Source organism: Herpailurus yagouaroundi, unplaced genomic scaffold (assembly GCF_014898765.1).
Source record: "Herpailurus yagouaroundi ecotype Mexico unplaced genomic scaffold, PumYag 28, whole genome shotgun sequence".
NCBI lineage: Eukaryota > Metazoa > Chordata > Mammalia > Carnivora > Felidae > Herpailurus > Herpailurus yagouaroundi.
In genome coordinates, this window is record NW_024412376.1 from 152,359,906 (window position 1) to 152,387,399 (window position 27,494).

General features: G+C 39.5%; 1 protein-coding gene across 6 annotated transcripts in view; it reads left to right on the forward strand.

Annotated features, from left to right (window-relative positions):
• Positions 1 to 27,494, forward strand: part of KCNIP4 (potassium voltage-gated channel interacting protein 4) — a 1,166,664-nt gene that overhangs the window by 1,053,153 nt on the left and 86,017 nt on the right. For all 6 annotated transcript variants that reach the window (XM_040486963.1, XM_040486971.1, XM_040486966.1 and 3 more), the window contains one exon: positions 1,495 to 1,619. In XM_040486963.1, the coding sequence (XP_040342897.1) occupies positions 1,495 to 1,619 (125 nt within the window). The remainder of the gene's footprint in view (positions 1 to 1,494; positions 1,620 to 27,494) is intronic.

Here is a 27,494-nt window from a genome sequence, read left to right on the forward strand (position 1 = left end):
TGTCTGATTTTATCCCCTCTTCCTCATTTTGACAAACACATCCATTCCAAGTATTTGTTTGATCACAATTATTGGTCTTTTGCAAACTTGAGGGAAGTCATTAGGACATCCCAACATTAGAGTTCTGCTGAAACTAACTTTTCCCTGCTGTGTGATAGCTCTGCCCCAACACTGCACTTAGTGAGACAGGGCAGGAAGTAGGTACAGGTGTTGGCGAGAGGCAGCATTAAGTATCAAAATGGTGGGACTTTTAACAACAATGACATTTCCAACTGACACATGAGACCTGGAATTGGAGCGCTAGTGGCCTGGGTGCAGAGCTAATGAAAAGGAGCTCTTCTCCTGAACCTCACTTGTCTGAGTTAGGAATCCATAGCTAAGAGGAAGGAATATAATGGAGGCTAGCAAGTCATGGTGTCAGAGCTGGTCCTGGATACTTCTGTACGTGGTGAGTTATTTAGCTAACGTGTCGATTGGACTATGGCAAGAAGAATTTATTAGGCCTCCATTGGGCCCCACTGCAAAGAAGGTAAAATTAATCAAGGATGGTATACTTTAAGAACTGAGCACCCAGATCCTAGTATATTCCATCACCTCCCATCTTGTGTTCTACATAACTCTAGGGCAAATATGTAGAGGTTACCAGATGTGACTTGTGGGGAAAAGGAAAATGGAAAAATACCCTTTGGGGTCAATTGGGTTAAACAAAGTTAACCAGAATTGTTTATTGCAGGTCCTCTGGAAAATTAATTTCCACTGTTTTGGTCTCAAACTATGTTAATATTTACAGCATTTCCAAAATTTATATGGACACAAAATTGTTTTTACATCAAAGAGCATCTTTGAAAAACTATAGTGTAAATATAACTCACAAAGCAAAGTTCAGTATTTTAGAGTTTATTTCTAGCTATAGACTCCCCTGGCTGCAGAATACAGTCTAGCCAGCAGTTCCCCCCAGTCCAGTCCAACCAGCACCCATGAAGACTGCTTTTATGCCAGTCAAATTGGGGGCTGGTTACTTTATTCACTTCAGCACCCGACCTGACTATTTGTATCCCCAAGCCAAATATTTGATTTCAGTGGAATCCTCAGAGAGTATTGCAGAGTCCCACCTCATAGTTGTGTGACACATAGGGTGGAACTAATTGTTATTGAACTGAAATTCCATTTTATAACCAGTATTTGTTATATGCACAAATTTCTGGTTTTAAGGTTATTTGTGACTTTGTGCACTTTTCAAATTGTAGTATAAAAATGCTAGTCTCGTAATACCTAATGATTAGAGTTTGTGGGGAAGAAAGATTATGTGGTATTGTCTTAGCTTCATTCTGTAAGTTATGGGAAATGTAAAGACTACTATTAGCCATATGAGAATCCTTCCTCTGGAAAAATCACAGACGTCCAGTAAATGTTTCATTGTTTTCCTGTGTTGTTGTGTATAAGTATTGGTGAGCCATGACTGTTCTTCAGACTCTTTTTGGTTCTTCTCCACAGACAGCGTGGAAGATGAACTGGAGATGGCCACCGTCCGGCATCGGCCTGAGGCTCTGGAGCTTCTGGAAGCCCAGAGCAAATTTACCAAGAAGGAGCTCCAGATTCTTTACAGAGGATTTAAGAATGTAAGGACTTTCTTTTTGACTTTATTTTCACACTATTCTCACCAAATATATGCTTCTGTGAGAGCCCCATAATATGCACATTTCGAATGGATCTTTCCTAGATATGAATATTGTCAATATCCATTTGGACTTTGAGTCATTTTGGCACAAGAATGCTCTACAATGTGGGTAGACATTCTTACTCAATTCAATTCTAAGTAGTTTTTTTTTTTTTTTGGCTATAATTACATCATTCCAATAAGCTTCAATTATTTCTACATTACTGAACTATAGTCTCATGTTTGACTTGAATCTTGACTATAGATTAAGGCCCATCAAACAACACCATTCCTAGCATTGGAGAAGAGTCACTGTAAGTTTCTAAAAGACCATGCTACCAATGACTCTAGACCACAGGTGTCTGTAGGTCATCCCTGCATCTGGTTCTTTGTGATCCAGGTACACCCATGATTCTCCTTTCTGAGTGAATCATCTTCAAAAGCGGTGATAGTCCATACATACCAGAGGGTGAGGGTGAGAGACAATGAATGGTCTGGACAATTGTTCAGGGACATACTCTCATTGAATACTTGGTATGTTGTGTTCAGTATTAACCTAGACACTGTAGGTTATTCAAAAGTCAGAAAAGATATTCTTCTGTTCTCAAGCTCATGGTCTATAGGGAGAGAAGTCTTATCATGAATTTATGAATTTATTTATGAAAGCATTTCATCCTTAAAAGTATCAAATTGTTGTATATCAAATGGCATACATAGGCCGACATGTATTATGTACTTACACATATATAAACCATAGTAGCTACAGGTACCCTTTGAGATCCAAATTAAATTACATTGATGCTTCCTCAAGTCTTCCCCCTAACAGCACCATTACATGGCCTGTGGGCTCTATAGTGTCCAAAGAGTTCTGCTAATTCCATCCTCTTCCAATCTGACTGCCTCAGTTGCTACCTCTGTCCATCCTCATGCAGACCAGATGAGAAACTCCACCTCTTCTATGGTATCTACACAAAAATTTCCCCAGGGAATTGGTACCACTGGTCGACTTTTCAGAATATTTTTATAGGGTGCCATCATGCATATTGCACACATACTTCCAGAATCTCGCTGACTCCGCTGGGTCTCTGTCCACCCCATTTCTGCTCCTCACTACTTTCCTTGCCTGGGCATTCTAAATCTGTCTCCCCATTACTAATTTGAAGCCTGGTTCTCTGCTAACACCCAGGCTTTTGTGGGGGTAGGCTGAGTGGGAAGCGGAGGAGATGTCATGGAGGTAGGCACTTGCTCCACACAGACGGGACTCTCACTAAAAGAATCTTGATGTACGGTCTCTCAAGATGACGCATGTAAATCAACATGCATAAAGAGAAAGGGGCTTTGAAAATGAGGCTAGAGAATTATTAGTCACATCTATGCTGCACAGTTTGCAGAGAGAGCAAACACAAAAAGCAGCTGCGAAGACTACTGGCCACAGCAATCAGATACAGAATGGTTGTCAAATAAAGGAAAACTTAATCCAACCCCTCAGAATCCCTGCTACATTATCGCTCCACTGCTGTGACTATAGGTCTCTCCATTTGGGGTCAGGCTGCCTTTCATCCCGTTTGTTGCAAATTGAAATCATGATTATTGCCATTGTTAACCTCCAGAGGCAGCATCTCTGCGGGTTGGTCTTCTCCAAGTGGCACTTCACAGAAATTGTCCAGGCTCTGACGTCTGCAGTCTTTTATTTTTGTTTTTTATTTTATTTTTATTGCTCTCTTTTATTTTTGTTTTTGCCTACTTATCCTCTTTTCTTCCTCTTCTCCTCTCCTCCTTTTCCAAACACCTTTTCTTTCCCCATTTCCCATCCTTCTGATCTTTGCTCTATTTCTTTTTCCTGTGTTCACTCCTTCCTACCTCCTTTGTCTCTTCTCCTTGTTATTTCACTTTATTTCCTTTATTTCACTTCTCCCCTTTCCTTCTTCTTTTCCTATTTTTCTCTTCTCTCTTCATCCAGTTATCTGCTCCCCACCCCCATTTTGCCCCATAAGAAATTTCCATTGGACCTGAATGTGCCCAAAGCATATTCACATACTTCTTTACAACAAAGGACTCCACGATTTGCTCAGAAAATATTAATTGATGTCTCTGATAAATAAAACACAGTTGTTCTTTACACAGTTGTTCTGTACATTTAGTCAAATGTACAACTCTAATAAATATACCCTGGAATATATCAAGAGAGGCATGAAAGCAGAGAAGTGGCTCATGTTTTACAGGATGGCAGCAATCTGAACCAGCTTAGCATCAGAGAAAGCAAACCGACTACTCTTGGTTTCCTGAACACCAATTATCTTAAGCGCATAAAATCAAAAACTCATTTCCATGGAACAAATAGGGTTATTTATTTTTATTTATTTTTAATTTTTTTAAGTTTATTTATTTTTTGAGAGACAGAGAGAGACAGAGCATGAGCAGGGGAGGGGCAGAGAGAGAGGGAGTCACAGAATCCAAAGCAGGCTCCAGGCTCTGAGCTGGCAGCACAGAGCCCGATATGGGTCTCAAACTTGTGAACCACGAGATCATGCGCTGAGCCAAAGTCACATGCTTAACCAACTGAGCCACCCAGGCACCCCCCAACATAGACTGTTACTAAAAATTGGGAATGGGAGGAAGGAAAGATAGTAAGAGAACATTTCTCAGCCTGTCACTCTGTCTTACCCACTCAATCACCCCTTCATTTTTAGTTCTCTTACTACCTGCTGAACTGAGTCTCAAATCTAAGCAGCTGATAGAAATGGAGAATGTAGTACAGTGTTTTTCAGCCTTTTGAGTGCCTTGCAATCAAATAAAGGTTTTCTAAAACACAGATTGCTGAGCCCCAGCCTCAAAGATTCTGATTTAGTAGGTCTGTGATTGGGTTGAAGAATTTGTATTTCCCATATTTCCCAGGTGATGTAATGCTGCTGGTTTGGGGACCACACTTTAAGAAGCACTGTGAAGCTATCATAAGCTTTGGGGATACTCAGACTCAGGTCCATATCTAACTTGTTTAGGCAGCTCTCTCTGAATTGGTGGCCTGTGTCCCTTATCTCTACAAATTGGGATAACAATATGTGCATTGCCTGAGGTTTCTTTCATTTTGGCTTTTTTTTTAATTTTCTTTTTGAGAAATTCAGATAATAAAAATGAAGTTCAATAAAAAATAAGTATTATAATATGTCTTCAAATAGTCAACCTCAGTTTTGTGTTCCATCAAAGTGGGGCAGTCATGGTTGGCCTACATACTCCCCCACAGTGTTTTGGGTTTTGAGCTACATAACTATGTGTTAGAAAGCATGCTGAAAGATACAAGGTATTCTCTCCATTCAGCATCTTCAAACTTAACTGAAAGTTGAAATCATGCCAGGACCTTTAAAAATTACAAATAGTTTGGTACCATGCTTGGTGATTCTGATATAATTGCTCTGGGAAGAAGCTTGAGCATCAGGATTTATAAAGCTCTCCAGGTAATTATAATGTGCAGCCAAGATTCAGAAACAAGGAACTAGAAGATCCTCGTCATGAGGTGCTTCTGTGATGTGACCTAATTGTGATGAGTCCTATAATGCCAAATAACAATGGTTAGACTAGCTACATTGGAACCTTATGATGTCCTTGGTGGGTTTCCACCCCTCGATGGGATGTATGTGTAGGTAGGTAACAGGTCTTGCCCCTGATTATTCTGACTCAATTAAATCTGAGGTAATACCCAGTAATTTTTTCTAAACTTCTTAATTTAAAAAAAATCCCATGTAATATATAACTAACATAAAGCCACATTTGATAACCACTGACACAGCAGATCATAGGAGTATCTAGATACATGATTCACAAACTTGATTTGCTGTTCTCTTTCAAAAGCAGGCGTAACTTCAGTTCAGTTTTAGGTGATCATGAATGGTCTTTTGGGGCATTAAGTTTTAATATAGCTATGCCTCTTTGACATTTACTTTCATTAATTAATAACTTACAGCATATTCTTCCCATTGTTCAAGGCATGGGGTGAAAATTACAAGAAGTTAGACCTAATGGTTTGGACACCTGGGTCTTTCCTGTCCCACATCATTTCCTGCTTCTTTTTCTTTTACTACTTTGAACTATAATAGATCAATGTATCCATTAGATTCAAATATATCTTTAAGGTATCACTTTAATTCTTGTTAATGTCTTTTTTCCCTAAAAATGCTAATTTCCTTTCTACCCAAAGATGAAGGATGTTTGTATTAGTTTTTTATTGTATGTAACAAATTACCACATATTTACTGACTTAAAAAACATGCATTTGTCATCTCACAGTTTTGAGGGTAAGGAGTCCAAAAGCAACTTAACTGGACTCTATGTTTAGAGTCTCACAAAGCTGCAATCAAGGTGTTGATTAGGCAACACTTCTTTCTGGATCCTCGATCCTCTTCCCAGCACACATAGTTGTTGGCCAAATTCATTTCCCTGTGATTGTATTTTTGAGAGCCCCACTCTCCTGCTAGATGTCATCCTGGAGCCACTCACCATTCATCTCCTGGCGGCTGCCTCTGATCCCTTGCTGATGGCCTTCCTGCAGACTGTCTCAAAACATGGCAGCTCACTTCTTCAAAGCCAGCAACAGAGAGTCTCTGTAGTCTGCTAAAGCAGAGTCTTATATGATACAACATAGTCATGGGCAGGACATCTTATTCCACCACTTTTGTATATTCCAGCACTCAAGACAAGGAGATTAAAAAGAATGTGACTTACTAAAAGTCACCATAGAGTGTGTCTATCACAGCAGTGTTCCGGAGGAGACAGCAACCCCAGGAGCCAGCAGCTGAAGCAGCTGATTAAATCTGAAGTCACATCTCAAGCATGGTTAATCCCCAACCTCGGTGTTGTACCTAAAATCCTGCCACCTCCTTGGGGATTTTGCCAATAGTGGCACCAAACTTTTCCTTGATTTCTGCAAGAAGTTTGATGTTGTGGCCAAAGGAACCAGCAGGAGATAAATGTGTTTTGACGGGTTTTTTTCCTACACCACTTGAAGACTTTGAGAACTCATTGCATCTTTAAAAATAGATGAAGAGAACTGAGGATGAAATTATAGGGGTCTACATTTTTTACAAAGTACCTTTATATAAAAAGCACTGAGTCCCACTTATGGTGGAAAGGGAGGCAGGAGGAGTTTAGCACATGCTTGAAAAAGAGCGGGATATGGTGTTTAGGATAGAGAAATAAGCTGCTAATTGCATAAGGCAATTGCTCTTTTGTCATGAGCCCTTGGAGTTATTCTGGAGGCTTCACAGACTGATTGTGTAACCTTCAGTAAATCACTTCATCCCTGGCAGCTTCTGTCTCCCTGTCAGCAAATTAGGGATTAAGATCTTTTCTTCCAATCATGAAGGGGGGTGGGTAGTAATTGGTTTTGTTCTGCTCTTGAAAGACTCAGATAAAAGATCTTCCTTAAGTGCAAAGTATTACTCATGTACTTTAGAATCAAGGTATAAGAACAGAGTTAAAATGTTATTTTTCTTTGCCCTAGCAGAATTTTCTGTCAGACTTCCAGGAAGCAAGGCTTTCTGAGAAGTTTGTTTACCAGTCTCAGCAGATAAACATGGCTGCCCTTCTGACTTCCAAAGACTGGCATGGTACAAGTGCTTTACTGGACTCAAACCTTTCAACTGACATTTTCTACATTGGGCAGGTAGTTTAGCTTCTCTGAACATCAAATTCTCCTTCCAAGATTCAGGCTATTAATACCCGTGCAAATGAGAAGATGATGAAAAATATTTTGCATAATTTCTTTCATTGAGAGTGTGCTCAGTAGATATTAGAGCCCTTTAGCTCTTTCCTACTTATCCCACTAAGTACAAAAGCAACTAAAATCAAAATGAACATCCCAAGATGTCATCTTGAAGTATATTACCTTACACAAGAGTTTATATTAAATATATTCTGTGACATTTGGATGCTTCTTGCTTTATTTGTTTTTGTTTGTTTGTTTTGTTTTGCTTTCTTGAAACTAATTAGTGTCATGCTAAACTTTTGAAACCATGTGAGGGACGTAAATTGAAATATGTACGTGTCTCATCTACAGTCAATTCCACCTTGTTGGAGATAAGTACACTTAGCTTTCTTCTTTATTCCTTGACATATTTTTATGTGCATGCATTTCATTGTTTGCATAAGGATTCTTTTGACACAAATGGTTTTGACAATACCTGTATCCTACAGATTGATTATTTTTACTTAACAATGAGCAATTGTGAATATTTATTTTCAAGCAACCATTATGTCCATGTGGTCAGGAGGTCCCTGTTCAGGGACACTTTCAGCCTGACCTGGCAGATGGTCTAGTGGATCAGCACACCAGTTCTCAGCCTCCTCTTTGTTTGCCTGGGGAGTCCCATAGGAGAGGCAGCAGTTTGGGCACTGCCCTTCTACCTTATCCCTGTCCAGGGATTTGCCATTTTAAGGGCTGAACCAACCCTTCGCCACACCAGTACCCACAGCTGTGCCTCTCCCCACCGCCACGCCCCAAAAAAGGAGAGAGAAATGAAAGTGGACAAAGGACCTTATTTCTGTTCAACCTATGAGTTTCCTAAAAACCATGTCCTGAGCCTGATTCATCTTGATTTACTCTACTGCTAATGCCAAGTGTCTGGCCTCTTGTATCACTCAGTATCTGATTTTAGTATGAAAGTACTAGATCCTGGTAACAGATAAAAGTCAGTTTGCATCATCCATATAATGCCTAACTTTGGAGTGCCTGGATGGCTCAGTTGGTTAAGCATCCAACTTCGGCTCAGGTCATGATCTTATAGTTCATAGGTTTGAGCCCCGCGACAGGCTCTGTGCTGAAAGCTCAGAGCCTGGAGCCTGCTTTGGATTCTGTGTCTCGTTCTCTCTCTGCCCCTTCCCTCCTTGTGTTCTGTCTCTCTCTCTCTCTCTCAAAAATAAATAAACATTATTTTTTTTAATTAAAAAAATAATAAAATAAAATACCCTGATTATTCATTAAATGAATAATCAGGATACATTCATTAAATATATATGCAGGATATTTAACTCTTGTTTGTTGAGAAAACCTGTATTTTCTCAATAAGTGTTACCTTTCCATGTATCTAGTCACCTAGAAACTCAAGATATCTTTCTGGATTCTTTCCTCAGAACCTGTTGCCTCTAATTAATCTCCAAGTTCAGTCAATTTTTTAGTCTACCCCTTCCTTTTCCTACACACAGCCCATGTCTCTGTTATTTCTCATCTGCATTGCCATAATGAGCTCCCAGTCTCCTGGAGTCCAGTCTTATCTTCCTCTGAAACAGTCTTCACAGTGTCACTGAAGGCATCTTTCTAAAGATCTTGTTGATTCCTACTTACAACCAATTAATGTCTGTCCATTACCATTAGGAGATAGACTCAAGTGTCTTATGCACTCATCCAACATATATTTGTTGAGTATCTACTATAAGTCCAACCCTGAGTTAGATTCTCTCTGTACTACAGTGACCCAAGTAGCCTTTGCTTACTTTTCCAGTCTTGTCTCTCACTATCTCTTACTCACTCTGCTCGAGTCATAAAGAACTGTTTGCAGTTGATGTGATTCCCTCTGAGGAGTCTTGACCTTCATTTTTCCTCCTGGAGGGAATGCTATTCTTCATGACTCCTTTACCTTTCATGAGACAAACTCTTATACCTTCTCCACATCTTGGCTTAGATATTTTCTCTACGTAAGTTCTTCCATCATTCATTCTGTGAGTGCTGAACATGAGCCCACCACTCAACTAGGTATTTAGGATATATTGACTAAAAAGATGGGTAAGTTCTCTTGGAGCTTACATTCCAGTGGGAGTTGGAGGGAGGTGGTTAAGGGGAGGAAGAAGAAAATAAGCAAACAAGGAAATTCCTGGTGTGATCAGAACTGTGAGGAAATACAGAAAGGCATAACAGAGAGCTTCTTTTGATGGGGTGGTTAAAGAAGAGTTCCCTGAGAAGATGGCATTTAATTGAGTCTAGAATGTCAAGAAGGACACAGCCACATGAAGGACATTCCAGGCAGAGAGATTAACCACAAATCCTGAGGCAGCAGTGAGGCAAGAGTGTATGTAACCTAAAATATTAACTTATTTTACTATTCCTAAAGATATTGAGAAATTACTGGTTTTAAAAGGGTCAGATATAATATATAGTAATTATTTTTAAAAGATGACTCTGGCAGGCTACTCTAAGAAGAATGGAGTGCAGGGAGCCAATGTAAAACAGGGAGCTCCTTGAGAAAGAAGTTTCAGGAGAATAAGGAAAGAAATATTGCTTAGACCAGGATGGTGGCAAAATATGGAATGTGGTGGAAGCTACACTGATTGGACATTTTGATGGTTTGGATTGAAAAAGTGAGAAGAATCGAGGACTCAAATTAACTCACAAGTTTATGGTTCAAAAGGATTGTATGTGGGAAAACTTTATTTGACACCCTTGTAGAGTGGATTTGGAGACCCTCTTTTAAGTGCTCCTTACCATTGTACTGACATAAGGATCCCTACCCTTTTCTATAGACTCCCTGAGGGTGGATACTGTATTTTCTTTATCTCCATATCTTTCACTCTTCAGACTATCCCTTGTATATAACATATAATCAATAAATGTTTATGAATGAGTGATCTCAATCAAAAAGTGCAGGGATTCATCCCAGATAAAAATTTTATCTTCTCTCATTTTCTTTTTAGTTCCCTCCACATCTACCTAGTAAGATTGAAGAGCTATTTATTGATTTGCTCTTGGGGAAAAAAAATCCACTGATAAGGAAAGTGAAAGAGCATGACTTTTCTTATAAAAGACCTATAAAAATAGCTTGACACACTTACTGGGTTTATCAAGTGCTCCTCACAAATGTTAAGGGCAGTCTCATATGGTAACAAAGAACTACTAGTTCTATTACAAGTGTGTCCATAGTTTTCATCCAGTAGATTCTCATGTCTTATAATGTTCATCAAATATACTATTAAGTGAATAATATAATCTCTGTAGCTCAAGAATCCTTCTCATCTTAACAACATATTTGAAAAATTAAAAGATATTACATTTCCATATATATTAGAGTAGTTTCACTGCTATAACACACAGCCCATTATTTCAGGGGGTTAATCCAACAGAAATTTGTTCCTCTCTCATCTCCCAATTCCAGATGGGTCATTAAAAGTTGTGTTCAAGTTGAGGGCTCTGCTTCCCCTGTTCATTGAGGATACTCCTTCCACCTAGTGATTCCACAAATGTCTATGGCCTCAGCACCCTCCATTGGCCAACCGTGTCTGGTCCTTGGTCAAGAGAAATGACAGAAAGTAAAGAATACCTGGAACATGTTGGAGCTGTCTTGGAGTGGCAGACATTCCTTCTGCCATATTCCACAGGTCAAAACTCAGTTATAGGTCTCCACCCATCTTCAAGAGAGGCTAGGAAATATGTATTTAGGAAGACAGTAAAATTAAATTTCCTCCTAATTAGAGAATGGAATGGGGAAAAGTTATGTTAGAGTCTCCCAAGATCACCCCCAAGCTCAAAGATTTGCTAGGAGGACTCACAGGATTCAGTATGTAGTCATATTTAATGCTACCATCTATTATGGCAAAAGGATACAAAACAATATCAACAAAGGAAAAAAGGTACATGGGATAATTCTTGGAAGAAACCAGATGTGAACTTCCAAGAGTGCTTTCCTAGTGAATCACACAGAATGTGTCCAATGTTCTTAGCAATCAGTAGTGACAACATAGGTGAAATGCTGTTTACCAGAGAAAGTCATTAGGTACTCAGTCTCCAAGGCTTTTATTGGGGCTGGTCATATAGGCACCCTCTGTCTAACATATACTGAAATTCTAGACCTCCAGAAGCAAAACAGATGTCCAAAATAAACCATATTGTTTGCACAGTGTAGACACAGTGAGCAATTCTTACCAGGGTGGAAACTGTCCCAAACTCCAATTTCCCAGATTCCAGCTGTTATAGACTGAATTATATGTCTCTAAAATTTATATATTATGGCAGTAACCTCAATGTGAGTGTATTTGGTGGTAGGGCCTTTAAATTCAAGTTAAATGAGGTCATAAGGATGAGGCACTAGTCCCATAGGACTGGAGTTCTTATAAGAAGAGGAAGACACACCAAGGATACAGAGCACAGAGGAAAGGCCACAGCGAGAAGACAGCTACAAACCAAATAAGGGAAGCCTCAGGAGAAGCCAACTCTGTGAGCACCTTGATCTTGGACCGCCAGGCTCCAGACCTGTGAGAAAATAAATTCTTGTTTAAACCACCTGTCTGTGGTACTTCGTGATAGTGTTCCTAGCAGACTAGTAGACCAGTTAAGGGTCAACCTTGCAAGTAGACTTTATTTTTTAATTTTTTAAATGTTTATTTATTTTGAGAGAGAGAGAGACAGAGCGTGAACAGGGGAGGGGCAGAGAGAGAGGGAGACACAGAATCTGAAGTGGGCTCCAGACTCTGAGCTGTCAGCACAGAGCCTGACGTAGGGCTCAAACCCACGAACGGTGAGATCATGACCTGAACTAAAGTCAAACACTTACTGACTGAGCCACCCAGGTGCCCTGCACGTAGACCTTTCTAAGTCCAACAGTCTCAGTCCTGCAATAACTCACTTCTATACAAAAGTGTACACATTTTGGAGTAAATATGATAATGTAATTGGATTCCAGTTCTGGCTAGTGTTGGGCAAGATCCTTGGTCTCTCTGGGCTACACTTACCTAATCTGCAAAATTGGAGAAATAGCATCTCACAGATGATTTTCAAAGATCATGAATGTGAAGCACAGAGCACAGAACCTGTCTTATGATAACACTCAAAATGTACCTATCATTATTATTATTCCTATCATCATTATCATCATTAATAACATTGTCTTCATGCTGCTTCTCTGAACGCTATTACTGTCTGGAAGCTCTTTAAATGTCTTTGCCCCACACCCTAGCCTGAGGACAAATTTGGAAATAGTGCACTTCTATTTTGGTTTCATTTTACTCTGTCCTTTGAATTCTTGGAGCAACCGATACAGTATTTCTTGTAATAAATTCCTCGCTGGGATTTTGTGGAAATCAAAAAAGATAACATAATTTGTGATGTTTTGAACACAAAAGGCAGTGTAGAGATGTAGATAATTTTTAAAAACAACTTACATAAAAGCAACCCTTATATAAAGCAAAAATTCACTAGAAGCATTTCTAAAATCTTTGAGATTTTTAGCCATTTAAACACAACAATCCTGTAAGATCAAATTTTTTCTTTCAAGTCACAGGTGAGTGGGTCCAGAGTGATGGGGAGGTTAGGTTCCATCAGTGCATTCAGAGATGCAGATTTCTTCCCACACACTGCCCCACACTATCCCTTTGCTTGGCTGCTGTCCCCATCTGCATTGTGTTAATTAGGTCACTCCCTCATGTCCGTGTCCTGAGGGAAGGTGAAAGAGCCATAAACCAGAGGTGACTTGTCTCAGTTTAGAGATAACACAAAAGTTATACATACCACTTCCGCTTACATCCCATAGACTCATTGGTCTCATGAACCACCCAGCTCCAGGGGAGGTTAGGAAACGTAGTCTCTTGCTGGACAGCAGTGTGTATATGTAGAAGGAGAAAAAAAAATTGGGAGAACAGCTAGCGCTCTGCCAAAGTCAATAAAACCTCCTTCCACTGAAATTTTCTGGAGAATATCCTAAAGGTTTCTGAAGTTAGTTCAGTTAATCCTTCTAAGACAAATTTCTCAGTCTGAGAGCAGTGTGTCGACTGATAGATACTTCAAACTCCTATATCTGTTGAAGGATCAAGATTTTTAAAATAATAATAATAATAATAATAATAATAAATCTCTGTCTTCTGAATGCTTTGAGGTTTCCTACTTCCTCAGCACTGTACATCAGCATTGAATCCATAACAAGTTCATAAGCAGTTTCATCCAAGGAAGTTGCTGATACGTTTCTTTGTGCAAAGAACCCAGTCTTCACAGCACAGAACCCAAGCAGTGGGAGGTGGTAAGACTTCTGTGTGCATCAACTTTTAACAGTATTACTCTTTCTCACTCTTTTTGGAAGAACTAACTTGTTCACACAAATGTGTCACTGGAAGTCTAGTAAATAATTTTTCAAATTCACTATGTGCTCTTCTAAGAGCCTGCTGTGCAACTTTGGATGTTTTGTGGCTAATAGTAAAACCAAATCTGGGTACCATTCATCACTGCAAGCGGCTGGCAGTGGCCCTACCTCATAAAGTCAGATCATTTTCCATTTTTTTTTTTACAATTCCCACTTAAATGTGTTCATTAATACAAGCCTAACTGGCAATTATTCTAGTGATCCTGGCAGACATTCAAGTCCTCATTAATATAAAATAAATTATGAAAACTTTGGAAGTCTTTTCAATGCTACATTTGAGTTGAGTATGTTAGGCTCTTGAGTACGTTAGACTCTTAAATCTGTGTTGATTAATTTAATTGGAGGAAAATTCATTTTTAATTTTTTTCATTTTATATATTATAGAGAGGGGGGAGAGAGAGAGAGAGAGAGAGAGAGAGAGAGAATGAAAGTGGGGGAGGGGCAGAGGGAGAGAGAATCTTAAGCAGGCTCCACACTCAGTGCAAAGCCTGACACTGAGCTAGATCCCATGACCCTGGGATCGTGACCTGAGCCGAAACCTGGTCATGATCAGATGCTCATGACTGATCATGACCAGACACTCAACCTAATGAGCCACCCACACATTCCTAATTGGAGGGAAATTCAAAGAAATGTGTCAAAGGAAATTAGCTAGGATCTGTAATGTTTTTTATCTATGCACATTCTAATGAATTATGCCTAGTGACATTTCAACTCCCACAGAATTTTAGGAGTTTGAGTCACAACTTGTCATCTCAAGCTCTTCCTGGTTGCTAATCCTTTCCACAAACATATAGAACATCTCTCATTTACTGAGTACTTACTGTACTCCAGGTACTTTGCTAGTACTGGATATATATTAATGAGTAAAAGAGAATTGTCCTCAACTTATAAACACTGGAGTCTAGTGCAGGAAGTGTGAAATTAATAAGCAAGAAACAAATTAAGTGCAAATTGTGGTACATTCAAGGGAAAAAATAGAACAGGACTCTGTGAGAGACACTCATGTGGGCACAGGGGACCTAGAAGGTATGATGGTTAAATTCTATTTGTTGACTGGGTTAGGCTTTGGTACCCAGTTGTTTGGACCAACAGAAGTCCAACAGAAGTTGCTGTGAAGGAATTTTGTAGATGTGATTAACATCTACATTCAGTTGACTTTAGGTAAAGATTACCCTTGATAACCTGGTCTGTGTCATCCAATCAGTTGAATGCCTTAAAAACAAAAGCTGAGGTTTTCCAGAAAAGAAGGAATTCTGCCTCAATATTGTGACATAGAAATCCTGCCTGAGTTTCCAGCTTGCCAGCCTGCCCTACAGATTTCAGATTTTCCAGTGCCCACAATCCTGTGCCAATTCCTTAACATCGCTTGCGGATTCCTCTCTCCCTCCCTCTCTGCCTCCCTACCTCCTCTGTCTCTCCCCCCTCTCCTTTCCCTCCTTCTCTCTCCTTCTCTGTCTCCATCTCTCTCTCCCTCCCTCTCCCTTCCCCCACTTCCTTTTTTCTCCTCTCTGTCTCTCCCTTCCTCTCTCTCTCCTCTCTTTCTTTTTCCCTCTCTTGGTTCTGTTTCTCCATAGAATCCTGACTGATACAGAAGGCTTTCCTTAAGTCCAGGCTTTTTATGCCAGACCTAAAGAGAGAACCACTCTTCATGAGCAAGGAGAAAGTTATCCCCAGTGGAAGATAACAGCAAGTGCAAAAGCCCTAATGCACAAAGGGTTTATAACATCGAGGGAAGTAGTGAAAGTTTTTGTGGCTGTGGTTGAAGGAGAAGGGATGTCAGATGAGACCGTCCAGGAGGACATGGAGGTGGGCAAGCAGCAGGTCAGAGAGTTAGACTTGATTCTGTGTAGTACGAAGCCACTGATGGTTTAAGTAGGGTAGTGCTATGACCTATATTGTTTAAAAATTGTTTGGCAGGTAATGGGTTTGGTCAGGGAGGAAGAACAATGAAGAAGAAAGTAGTAAGGAAGTTATTACAGTAGTCTGGCCAAAATGTGATGGTGAATTGGACTAAAAATTGTGGTGTCTGAGATGTAGAGATAAGGTCAGAGAGATACCTGTATCTTTAGAGCTTTTTGATGGGCAGCAGAAACCTAGCCTGATTGACAGGAAAAGAAAGAGAAGTGCTTGGAAAGATCTAGGGCATCTTAGCACAGAGTGAAAACAGGAGCACCCAGGCCTTGCAAGAGAGCAGGGTCTGGAAAGCTCCAGGTAAACAGAGGTAAACCAATGGTGAAGGGCACAATATTGAAAGGGAGCTACATCTATGTCTAACATTCCTGGATATCTGCTTTGCCCATGCTGGGCTTCTTTCACTTTACAAAGCACAAGTTCTTTTCAGAGAAGTAACCAAACTGTAACACCTGCAGGGGGTAATCTGGAGGCGGAGCCTATGTGCTGGGAGAGTCAGACCCTACCTACAGGGAACTCCTGGTGGCTAATTCTTCCTTTAGGACCTGCTTCCCATGATATGTTATCTCTGGTCTCCCTCTTGTTTCTTTGTCCTGAGTTCTTTTCCATCCTTTTGTGAACACTCTGTGGGGGTCTAGACTCTGGATCCCCCACCAGCTATCTTCCAGGTATTCTGGGATTCTGGGACCTGCAGTCCTTAGCAGGACCCCCCTCCCCCCCCCCCCCCCCCCCTTACCACAAACCTTGTTTTGGGGTGTGTCTGTGGTTTCTTTCTTTCTTGTATTCTAAAAAAAAAAAAAAAAACTGGAACAAGAATATACAAAGAATAAGGAAATGATGGTTCTGTTTTCAAGTGCTTTCCAAACTAATTACAAAATAAACATTATTGGGGCGCCTGGGTGGCGCAGTCGGTTAAGCGTCCGACTTCAGCCAGGTCACGATCTCGCGGTCCGTGAGTTCGAACCCCGCGTCGGGCTCTGGGCTGATGTCTCAGAGCCTGGAGCCTGTTTCCGATTCTGTGTCTCCCTCTCTCTCTGCCCCTCGCCCGTTCATGCTCTGTCTCTCTCTGTCCCAAAAATAAATAAACGTTGAACAAAATAAACATTACTAACGGAATTACTGAAGTAAAAATGAGTCTAAAAATTTGACGGCAAAGCCCTAAGAAACCCTTTAAAAGCAGTGTTTTTGAGCTTATTTGCCTCATTGTGAGTGGGATAAGAGGCTAGCAATTCAAGAAAAGAGTCAATATTTGAGCCAATTTGGTTAAGTAACTACCATATAAGTTATTTTGCATAAGTGACCAATTTACATGGTACCAAAGATCATGTTAGAGAAATGGACAGAAATGTATTAGAGTTAATAACTTACGGCAAAGTGCAGGATTGGAAAGGCAAAACTGCAGAACAGCAGGGGGCAGTTAGGACTCCTAAAGGTTTTGAGAATCATCACTGAGCTATTAAAAAATAAAAAGAACCATGTCATCACATGTAGTATATTATTAATATGTTAATGAAGCTTGAAGTATAGTATGTACTATACATTATCATAAAATGCTTTCACATACATTGGTTCGTATCACCGTAAAGCCAAATCAAGAGAAATATTGACATTTTGTGGAAGAGGAAATAAGGGGCAGTACATTTATTTCTAAGACTCTCCCAGAATGACAAGCTACTTGTTGACAGTACTAGGACTCAAACAGTTTTGTTTTGTTTTGTTTTGTTTTTCTCCAGTTCCATTTTGCCATAGAAGCCTCTACTCACCATGCACAAAATTTTAAACACTCTAATCTATAAATAATACAAGAAAGAGTGCCTTTAAAACCACAGAGGAGGGGCGCCTGGGTGGCGCAGTCGGTTAACCGTCCGACTTCAGCCAGGTCACGATCTCGCGCTCCGTGAGTTCGAGCCCCGCGTCGGGCTCTGGGCTGATGGCTCAGAGCCTGGAGCCTGTTTCCGATTCTGTGTCTCCCTCTCTCTCTGCCCCTCCCCCGTTCATGCTCTGTCTCTCTCTGTCCCAAAAATAAATAAAAAACGTTGAAAAAATAAAAAATAAAAAAATAAAACCACAGAGGAACAGCAAAGGAAGCTTAATTCATGGTCTTCTTAAACCCCTTCCTTCTATTGTTCAAAAATCCTTGGTTGACAAAGAGAAATGTTTAGACTGAGCTAAAATATCACTTACCAACTCCTTCATCCTGGGGGAACTTTTTTTTAAGCATCCAAGTAAGCCAACAAGGAAATTAAAAAAATCATTTTTTGCCAACGTGAATTTTAAACCACTGTAAGTAGTCTAGTGTACAACCTAGTTTCTATTTTCATTTCTAATATATCACCTATTGATCACCAAAAAATTCTGAAATTTGCATATGACACACATACAATATGACATCATGGATTCCACAACATTGAGAAAGGAGAAAATTTAATTTTCAAAAATGTACGTCAAGAGACTTACTGCAACTTGGTGTCATATTTAGTCCTTAACTTTTCAGAAGCCAAGTATTCCCTCCCTTTTTAAAATATTTATTTATTTATTTATTGCACTGGCTTTGCATAAATGGGTCAATGATACTGTTTCTTATTTTTTTAAAAAATTCTTTTCAGGTCCTTGAGCATAGTTCCTAATTACATCACTATATCTATAAACCGTTATCTGGTTATTTTGTCTAGTTTGCTTTCTAAATCATTGTAGCCCTTCTTGTTTCATAAAGAGACATAAAAAATTATTTGTTGAAAGGTCTAGACAAAGGAGGAACAAAAAATATTTCACCCAGAAAATAGCATAATTCCTGCAGTTAAAATCCAAGTTGTATCTTCTTACCAGAAATGTAGTCCAATGGAGAGCTCTTCATGGAAAAGAAAGAAAGAAAGAAAGAAAAACATTAAACATTATTTAAATAAACAAATTCCGGGAAAAGATATGATTAAGTTGCTTTGTGATTTACTGCTAAAGCTTGTGGTCTGTAATTATTTTAGGACACATAGTCCCCATATGTCATCCATGGTGATCAGAAGTGGGGTGAGAAATATAATTTTTCGCGGAACTAATAGTAGATTAAACACATTTTAATGCACCATATACAACTGAGTATTTTATTGCTTGTCATCAACAGAATCAAGGCACCATGTAATCTGCAGTGTAATCTGCAATGAAGCAAATGCTAGTGATGCCTACTTGGTTTCTTCTGGAACTCCAAATAAAACCCCGTATTAATTCCCTAATGGAAGGCAAGCCTATTAGTGAACACACTTTTAATCTATTATCATTAATAAATGCTACTTATTTGTTAGATTACATTTATTGAAAACAGAATGGGAGCATACAGTTAATTACCAATTTTCCCTAATTAATTAGTGTTTTATGTGACTAGAATATTCTTCAGTTGATCATAGCACTTGCTGCTAGAGTTTTATAAATGTGAAGTTTAAGAGAGCCAATCTCGGGGCGCCTGGGTGGCTCAGTTGGTTGGGCGGCCGACTTCAGCTCAGGTCATGATCTCGCGGTCCGTGAATTCGAGCCCCGCGTCTGGCTCTGTGCTGACAGCTCAGAGCCTGGAGCCTGTTTCAGATTCTGTGTCTCCCTCTCTCTGACCCTCCCCCATTCATGCTCTGTCTCTCTCTCTATCTCAAAAATAAATAAACATTAAAAAAAAATTAAAAAAAAAAGAGAGCCAATCTCTAGCAGTTCCCTGAACTGCCCTTTTTCCTTCATCACTAGTACTGGAGAGGTAAGGAGAATCCATGGGTCAGTGCAAAGGTGAGGAATTAAGAGACATCCAACCCTGTACTGAAATCCTAGCTTTGATACTTAGTCATTTTACCCTGAGAAACCTCCCTGAATCTCACCTTCCTTATTTGTAAATGGGAACAATATTATCTACTCTAGAATACAGTAGTTATTCTAACATTGGTGAGACATCTAAAAGAAATAATTTGTAAGTGGAGATGTTGATATGTAATAGATACTGATGCTGAGTTCGTAAGCCCTTCCATGAATACATCCAACAGAAAAAAAATTTTCCACGTGCACACTCTGGGTATTGTGGTGAAGGTAAATTATACAGCCAGGTCTCTGTTAACATACCTTTGAGAAAACCAATCCCACCGCCTCCAAGGTTTGCAGAGACAAATCAGGAGATGTGACCTATGTGATGGTTATTCGTCCTGAAGTCAAATAACCAATGAAAGAGTCAATGAAATAATGAAATATCTGCTTCTTTGCCTTCAGGCCTTGTCTTCTGCCTCTCAGTTCTGGAACTGCCTCTGGAATTCTCAGGCATCTTGTCCATACTACATACCATATCATGAATTCAACCAGTCATTTGCACAAATTTGTTGAGTTTCTGCAGAAGGTAGAATTGCAATAAACACTTGAGAAACCAGTAGTAAGCAAATAGACGTGATTCTTGCCCTCAAGAAGTTAAGGGACCTTGTAACTTGAGTTATTTTTTTTAACTACATTATTACTGTAGAGCTTGGACCATCTACTGCATGCATAGCAATTTTTGGCAGAGTGAGCATAATATCCAGAGGTTTAGAAACTTCCCAAGGTTATACAGCTAATTAGTAGCTGAAACAGAATGATAAAAGACACATCTGAGTTTCCATCTCAAAATCCCAGCCTAGTATCCCAATAAGAACACACAGAATGTCTGAAAAAATAGAGTGCAAATAATTAAGAAAAAAATCTTGGTCCTAAACAAGTAGAATTTTCAGCTCTTTTGTCTGTCAGCTAGGTAGAACCAGAATTTATAGTTCTGATTTGATTTAGCAAGCCACCTCTGAGGTACACAGTGGATATTTGTTATGCAGATGCCATATGAAGTTCAAGATTACATGAAAAGGGGTTAATAAGGTAGTACAGCACAGGTAAGGAGTGTAGACTCTGGAGTCAGACTACCTGGGTTCCCATCCTGATTCTGCTACTTACTTATTTGTAGATGTCACTGAGCCTCTCTGTATCTCGGTTCCTACTTGTAGATAACTCTGACCCTTTTGTCTAAGCAATCAGAAGAATGGGTTGACATTCAGAAAAATTGAAGGAGGGCCACATTTGGAGAAGAAGGTCAGGAACCCCCCCTGTTTCCTTGTTTGGGGATTTAGGATGCCTCGTAGACATCCATGCCCACTTATGCCATAGGTAGTAATAGCAAAAGTGTGTGTGTGTGTGTGTGTGTGTGTGTGTGTGTGTGTTTAGAGTTTAAGGGGAGAAATCTAGGCTGAAAAAGAAGTATCGGTGACCTTGATATCTAAATCATATTTATCTCCATAAGACTGGATGAGATCACTAAGAGAATAAGCACAAATATGTCAGATTTATGTTTTAGAAACATCCCTCTGACAGAGCCGAGTAAGAGGAAACAGAGCAGAGGCTCTTAGGCCAGCTTGAAACCTATTGCAGTAGTTCAAGCTTGAGATTAGCCAAGGATGATAACAACAGACGTAACCATGGTAATAACAAAAATGAATTGTAATGCAATGTAACTGTAATGAAAAATGAATACGATACCAGTTACAATTAAAAAAAAAAAAAATACAGCAAGACTGATACAAAGGCCGGGACTCTCCACTTATTTTTGTGATCTGAAGCCAAAGAAGGCAGAGATTAGTTTGCTTCTTTGAATCTCTGTGGCTGGCCCCACGAGGAAAGAATGGACTCTCATCTTAAACTAACTCAGAAATGACAAATTTCACAATGTTTTAAAGAAGGACTCCCACCCATTTTTAGAATATATACTCTAACCTGTTATTGATTTTATCTTCCCTCACCCCTGCCATCACCAGCACAAACACCTACAGACAGTATAAAAGAGGCAGTGAGGGAAGTTTCTGATATTTACATTGTCTAGGGTATTGTCTACTGTCCAGAAAATTTGGACATTAGAAAAACCTATTTCTCCTATTTCTGAGCCCTCTCTTCTTTCAAATGCTTAATTATAATTGTTTATTCCTGTGTTCAGCAATCATGCATCAAAAATCTTTTTACAAAATTTTTTAGCATTTATTTTATTTTTGAGAGAAAGAGAGGCAGAGCGTGAGCAGGGGAGGGGCAGAGAGAGAGGGAGACACAGAACCTGAGGCAGGCTCCGAGCTGTCAGCACAGAGCCTGATGTGGGGCTCAAACCCACGAACCGCGAGATCATGACCTGAGCCAAAGTCGGACCCTTAACAGACTGAGCCACCCAGGTGCCCCATGCATCAAAAAATCTTATAGGTGTGGAGAGGTGGGAGTAGAGGTATGCATGTTTGTGTGTATACATTAAAATTCAATGAACAAGGTGCATAAGAAAATAAAGAATGGAATAGAAGAAACTGGAACCCATTGCTTAGAAAACAAAAGGAATAAAAGGGAGAGAACGGGTGATTCCGCTTTGGGGAATGTTTTGGAGTTCCAATTACAATGCAGGGAAACGGATAAAGAGGACAATTTTGTCAAGTCTTCCACCCTTCCATGTAGATGATCCTGCTTTTATTTGAAAATTAGACCCCTCTCTCTGTACTTGAGATTAGTTGCATACAACAAGGTGGATCTATTCACGCAATTACTTAAACTGGCAACATTTGACTTTCTGTAGATTGTAAAGTTTCAGATTTGTGAACTTTCCAAAGGATGAACAGAACCTATTATAAAGGTGTGGGAAAATTAGTTTGCAATTACCTTTATCGCCCAAATTATTTGAAGTAAATCCGGGGAAAAACAGACATACAGAGTGGGCGCTGACTATACATTATATAGACAATAGTATCAGAAGCCAGTGATGTTAGCAGGTTATTACTTTTATATATAGTAGCATAATCTCACGAGCTAGGCATTAAAAAAAAAATAATTTCACATGTCAAATTTAGTTCCATTAAGAGATGTAAATGTGTGTGTGTGTGTGTGTGTGTGTGTGTGAATTCCAGATAAAAGGGTGTTCCTGAAGCAGGAAAATGGTGATAGTGTTGGCACTGCTTTACCCCATATGCAGGAATGACCTTACGTGAAGGGCGATTTTCTTTGTGAAGATACAAAGCTCTGAATAAAAACTGATGGATCTCCACATTGTCAGTTCTGTGACTTTCTTGGTCAACTCCGATTAGCTTCAGTACTTGTTTAACTTTTCTATTGTTGCACGGAGACGAGAGTAACATTCAGGTGCTCCAGATTTGGACTGTGGATTCTCACAATGTTTCAAATGGGACAGGGCCCAAGCAGAAGTTCTGCACCTGGTGTTTGAGAAGCCAGAATCTCTGAGATGGCTTCTTCACTCACAAATCCATTCCTTGGCTGGGAAGATTGGAACAACTGGGGACTGGTTGAGAATCTCTCTCTGTCTCTGTCTCTCTCTCTAATGACCTCCGTGCATGACTAGTATTATGGGCTGAATTGTGCCCTCCTCCCAAACCTCAAAAAAATTGAAGTTCCAAACCCCAGAACTTCAGAATGTAACTGTATTTAGAGAGAAGGTCTTTAAAGAGGAGATTAAGTTAGAATGATGGGAACTTAATCTAATATGATTGGATTCCTCCCCCATAAGAAGAGAAAGAGGAAGAGAAATGAGGGTCATGTGTGCCCAGAAAACAACCATGTGAAGAGGTAGCAAGAGAGTAGTCATCCGCAAGTCAGGGAGAAAGGCTTCAGAGGAGGAAACAAACTCTGCCAACACCTTGAACATGACCTCTCTGGCCTCTGGAATTTTGAGAAAATAAATTTCTGTTGTTTAAGCCACCAAGCCTGTGGTATTTTGTTATTGCAGACATGGCAAAGTAATAAGCCAGATTGGATTTTCTCACAGTGTGGTGATTTCAGAAGAGGTGAACTTCTTTAAAAATGGTAGCTGACTTCCAAGAGAGAAGAAAGGGAAATCCAAAAGTGCTCATAAAAACTAGACCAGGAACTGGCATAACATTATTTCTGTTGTAGTCTGTGGGACAAAGTCATGAGTCCTGTCCATTTTCAAAGGGAGGGAAAATGGATTCCACCTCTTGATGAGTGGAGAAGAAATTGATGGTAGCCATCAGTGGAGATTGTATGCCAAGGGCTCTATCAAAACTTCACAATTCTCTTTAGCCCCTCTATTTAGGCATCTGTCCTGCTCACTTTAAGAAGATCTTGTTTCCTACTTCAGTTGGAACCTTGACACCATCTAGTGTTAAAACTCACAGTTTTTATCCTCTACTAAAAATATATGGTAGCATCCATTGTTTCTTTTGCTCCTTTCTTCCAGCCCCTGACAGGAAAGAATTTTTTTCCTGCCTGAAGATAAATCATGCAGAGCACATGGGTGGTTCAGTCAGTTGAGTGTCTGACTCAACACCTGATTTTGGCTCACGTCATGATCTCATGTTGATTTCGGCTCAAGTCATCATCTCATGATCGTCAGTTGGAGACCCACATCAGGCTCTACCCTGAGTGTGGAGACTACTTAAGACTCTCTTCCTCCCTCTCCCTCTGCCACTCTCCCCTTTCAAGATAAAAATAAATAAAATAAAATTTAAAAATAAAAAAATATATAAATCATGCATCTGAGCCCCCAAATGTCCTTCATTCCAAGATGTTTTTCTGCAGTCATCACTCTCTTTCTAATCTTAAACTGGCCACTCTATCCACTCCTTCCACTTAGGCAAATATCTTTCCTGGTCCCAAAGTATGTTCCACCTTGGCTCAAAATTTTTCAAAGTATACTCTTCCATAATATTACTCTTTTCCTGTTTTTATCAGAATTGTTAGAAGTGGAGCTTTATTTCCCTATCTCCACATTATGTCCTAGGATTAGTTTCTCAACCCTCTATAATATTGCTTCTATCTCTAACATTCCACTGAAACTGTCCTCAAGGAATTTAAAGTGATAAATGAATAAATCAGCATAGTGTAGTTTGAGTGCTATCTCTGTCACTTATTAACAGTGTACCTTTGTTGTCTCAATTGTAAAATCAGGTAACAGTGCCTTCTATTGTAATATTTTGTGGAAGATTAAGTGAGATTATATATATACATGTATAGATAGATATATAGATAGATACATATATGTTATACCATATATACACACATTTTATGTGTATATCTGTATAATATATACACACCTGTGTGTGTATATATTAAACAGATACACACATATATTACACATGTGTGTATATATTGTATATATATATACACATAATATATGTGTGTGTATATATATATATAATATATATATATATATAATATATATAATTATTAAGAGGGTGCCTGACATGTAGTAAATAGCCCAAAAATATGAGATTGCCTTCTTATTATTATTCTGGGTCATTTACCACCATAGTTTTCATGAAAATGTCATGCATACTGTTGCAATAATCCCATTTTGTACCTATTGTAGATTGGGTTTAATTTCCCAAACAGTGAACTAACTCCAGCCTATTGGACTGATGTTATAACTGGAAGGAAAACTAGTAGAGTTCTCCCAGATGCGAGCAGCAACAAATTCCCTCACTGCAGCACTTCTGCCCAGACTCTGTGCTTGGGATACTCCTGAGAAACAGCCCTTAGCACTCAGAGAAGTGATGCTGTCACTGGTCAGCTACCTAAGTCAAGAGGATTTTAGCTTTCAAGAATTGTGCCTCCAAGAGATGGCAGTATCGTGAGAGTTGAGCCAACCCGCTGGCAAGCTACACCAGAGGCTAGAGTTGGCTGCTTCTGAAAAGGATAGCGTTTCTTCTGGTAACTTGGGGCAGGAATTTCATAAAATTTATTTCCTAAAATAGTCTTAGTGCTACCTTTGTTTCATAGACTTCCATATTGGCTTAAAAGTTTTGGAATCGATACTACCACTATTGCCAACGCACCAGCTTAGTCTTCTGGCATTGCTGGTACTAGGATGTTATGGACTGAGCGTTTGTGTCCCCCTCCACACTTATATGTTGAAATCCCAATTCCAATGTAATTATATTAGGAGGTGAGTCTTTGGGAGGTAAGTAGATCTTGGGAGTGGAGTGACATGAGAAGTGGAGTGACATTATAAGAAGTGACATGAGAGAGCTTGCTACCTCTTTCTGCTCTTCACCATGGGATAAGAAGACAGTCTACAAAACAAGAATCAGGACCTCACCAGATATAGTATCTGTTGACACCTTGATCTCAGACTTCCCAGCCTCCAGAGATGTGAGAAATAAATTTCTGTTGTTTAAGCTGCCCAGTCTATGATATTCTCTTATAGCAGCCTGAACTGATTAAGAAATCCATTTTTGAGGAACTCCCCTTTAGTTTAGCTATTATTTGGTTATAAATAACCATTATTTAGCTATTTGACACTCAAAACATCATTTGAACACCTCTGAAACTCAGATTCCCCATCTCCAAAACTGGACTAGTAATGTCTCATATGCAGCATTCTGACCATTAGATATCATATTCATAAGCATCCTGTGCTGAGGAAGCCATATAACTTGTGCCCAATCCGTGGTGCTAACAGTATCATTAATTTTCAGTTAATCCTGTGAATGTTAACTCATCATGAATGTGTGTACATGGAAATAAAGAGTCATTTAGGGTTTTTGTGGGTTTTTTTTCACAATTCAAATGATTGACCATTTGGGGGACTCAGCTTTTAGTTTAAGTATTACCCGTTTTTCCCATCACCTGTCACCATTGGTTGGAATGAGCCACTGGATGGAAGAAGAATAACTTTTCAAAAAGACAGCATCCGATTATATAGCAAATGTAAGAATTTTATTTTAGATTTTAAAATCTACAGCAATTGAATAGTTATAATGACATGCTCATCCAATCATTCAGTAAATATTGGACATTGGGCAGGCAGATTAAAAAACGGCCCTGGGGCACCTGGATGGCTCAGTCAGTTAAGCTTCCAACTCCTGCTCAGGTCATAATCTCATGGTTTGTGGGTTTGATCTGCATGGTCAGGCTCTGAGCTAACAGCAAGGAGCCTGCTTCAGATCTTCTGTCTCCCTCTCTCTCTGCCCCTCCCCCACGCTCTCTCTATCTATCTCACATGTGTGCAGTCTCTCTCTCTCTCTCTCTACCTCTCAAAAATAAACAAATATTTTAAAAAATGTCCCTTGTAAAAATGTCCCTTGTAAAAAAGAGCTTGTAATCAAGAGGGAGAGACAAATGGTAAAACAAGCTACTACGATAAACCACAATAAGGTAATAGTAAAGGTACAAGGCAAAGGTGAAAACAGTTAAGCTCGCCAAGCAGGACGAGAGGAATGAAAAGGGCACCTGGAGAAGATGATATCCGACTCAGGACTAAAATGATCACTGAGCATTCCCTTGCCAGGAAAGGGGAATTGCAGCCATTGGAATGACCAGGAAGGCAGGGCAGGGGCAGGATGGAGTTGGGTGTATGTCAAGTGGGGCTCATGGTGAAGAGTCATCCAGTAGCAGCTAGGGATATTGGAGCCAGAATATCATCGGGTGTATGTTCATAAGAAAGTTTAGGAATTTGTCCTAAAGGTAGAAATTAAGAATCTGGCTTCAGGTAAAAGACACTTTGGGCTAATCCACAGGTTCCATGGTCTCTCCAGAATTACAAGTATTAAAATTCTGACTGGCTCATATAAATAATGTCATCTTTTATGGACCCTCCATCCTCTCCTAGTGACGATTGAGCCTTGATGACATTATTTTCTCAGCAGAAAATATTCCTGACCTAATGGTGTTGGTTCATGTTTGGAATGAATAAAGTATTGACTTATTTCCTTCTCCCCTTAAACTACTTTGAATGCCTCTAAATTACTACTCTCTAGGAAACTGGCCTGAACATCTGATGAGCATGAATTTTTGTTTCTGCATGGAATTATTTAGACAACCAATGTGTAAGTCCCCAGGCCAAT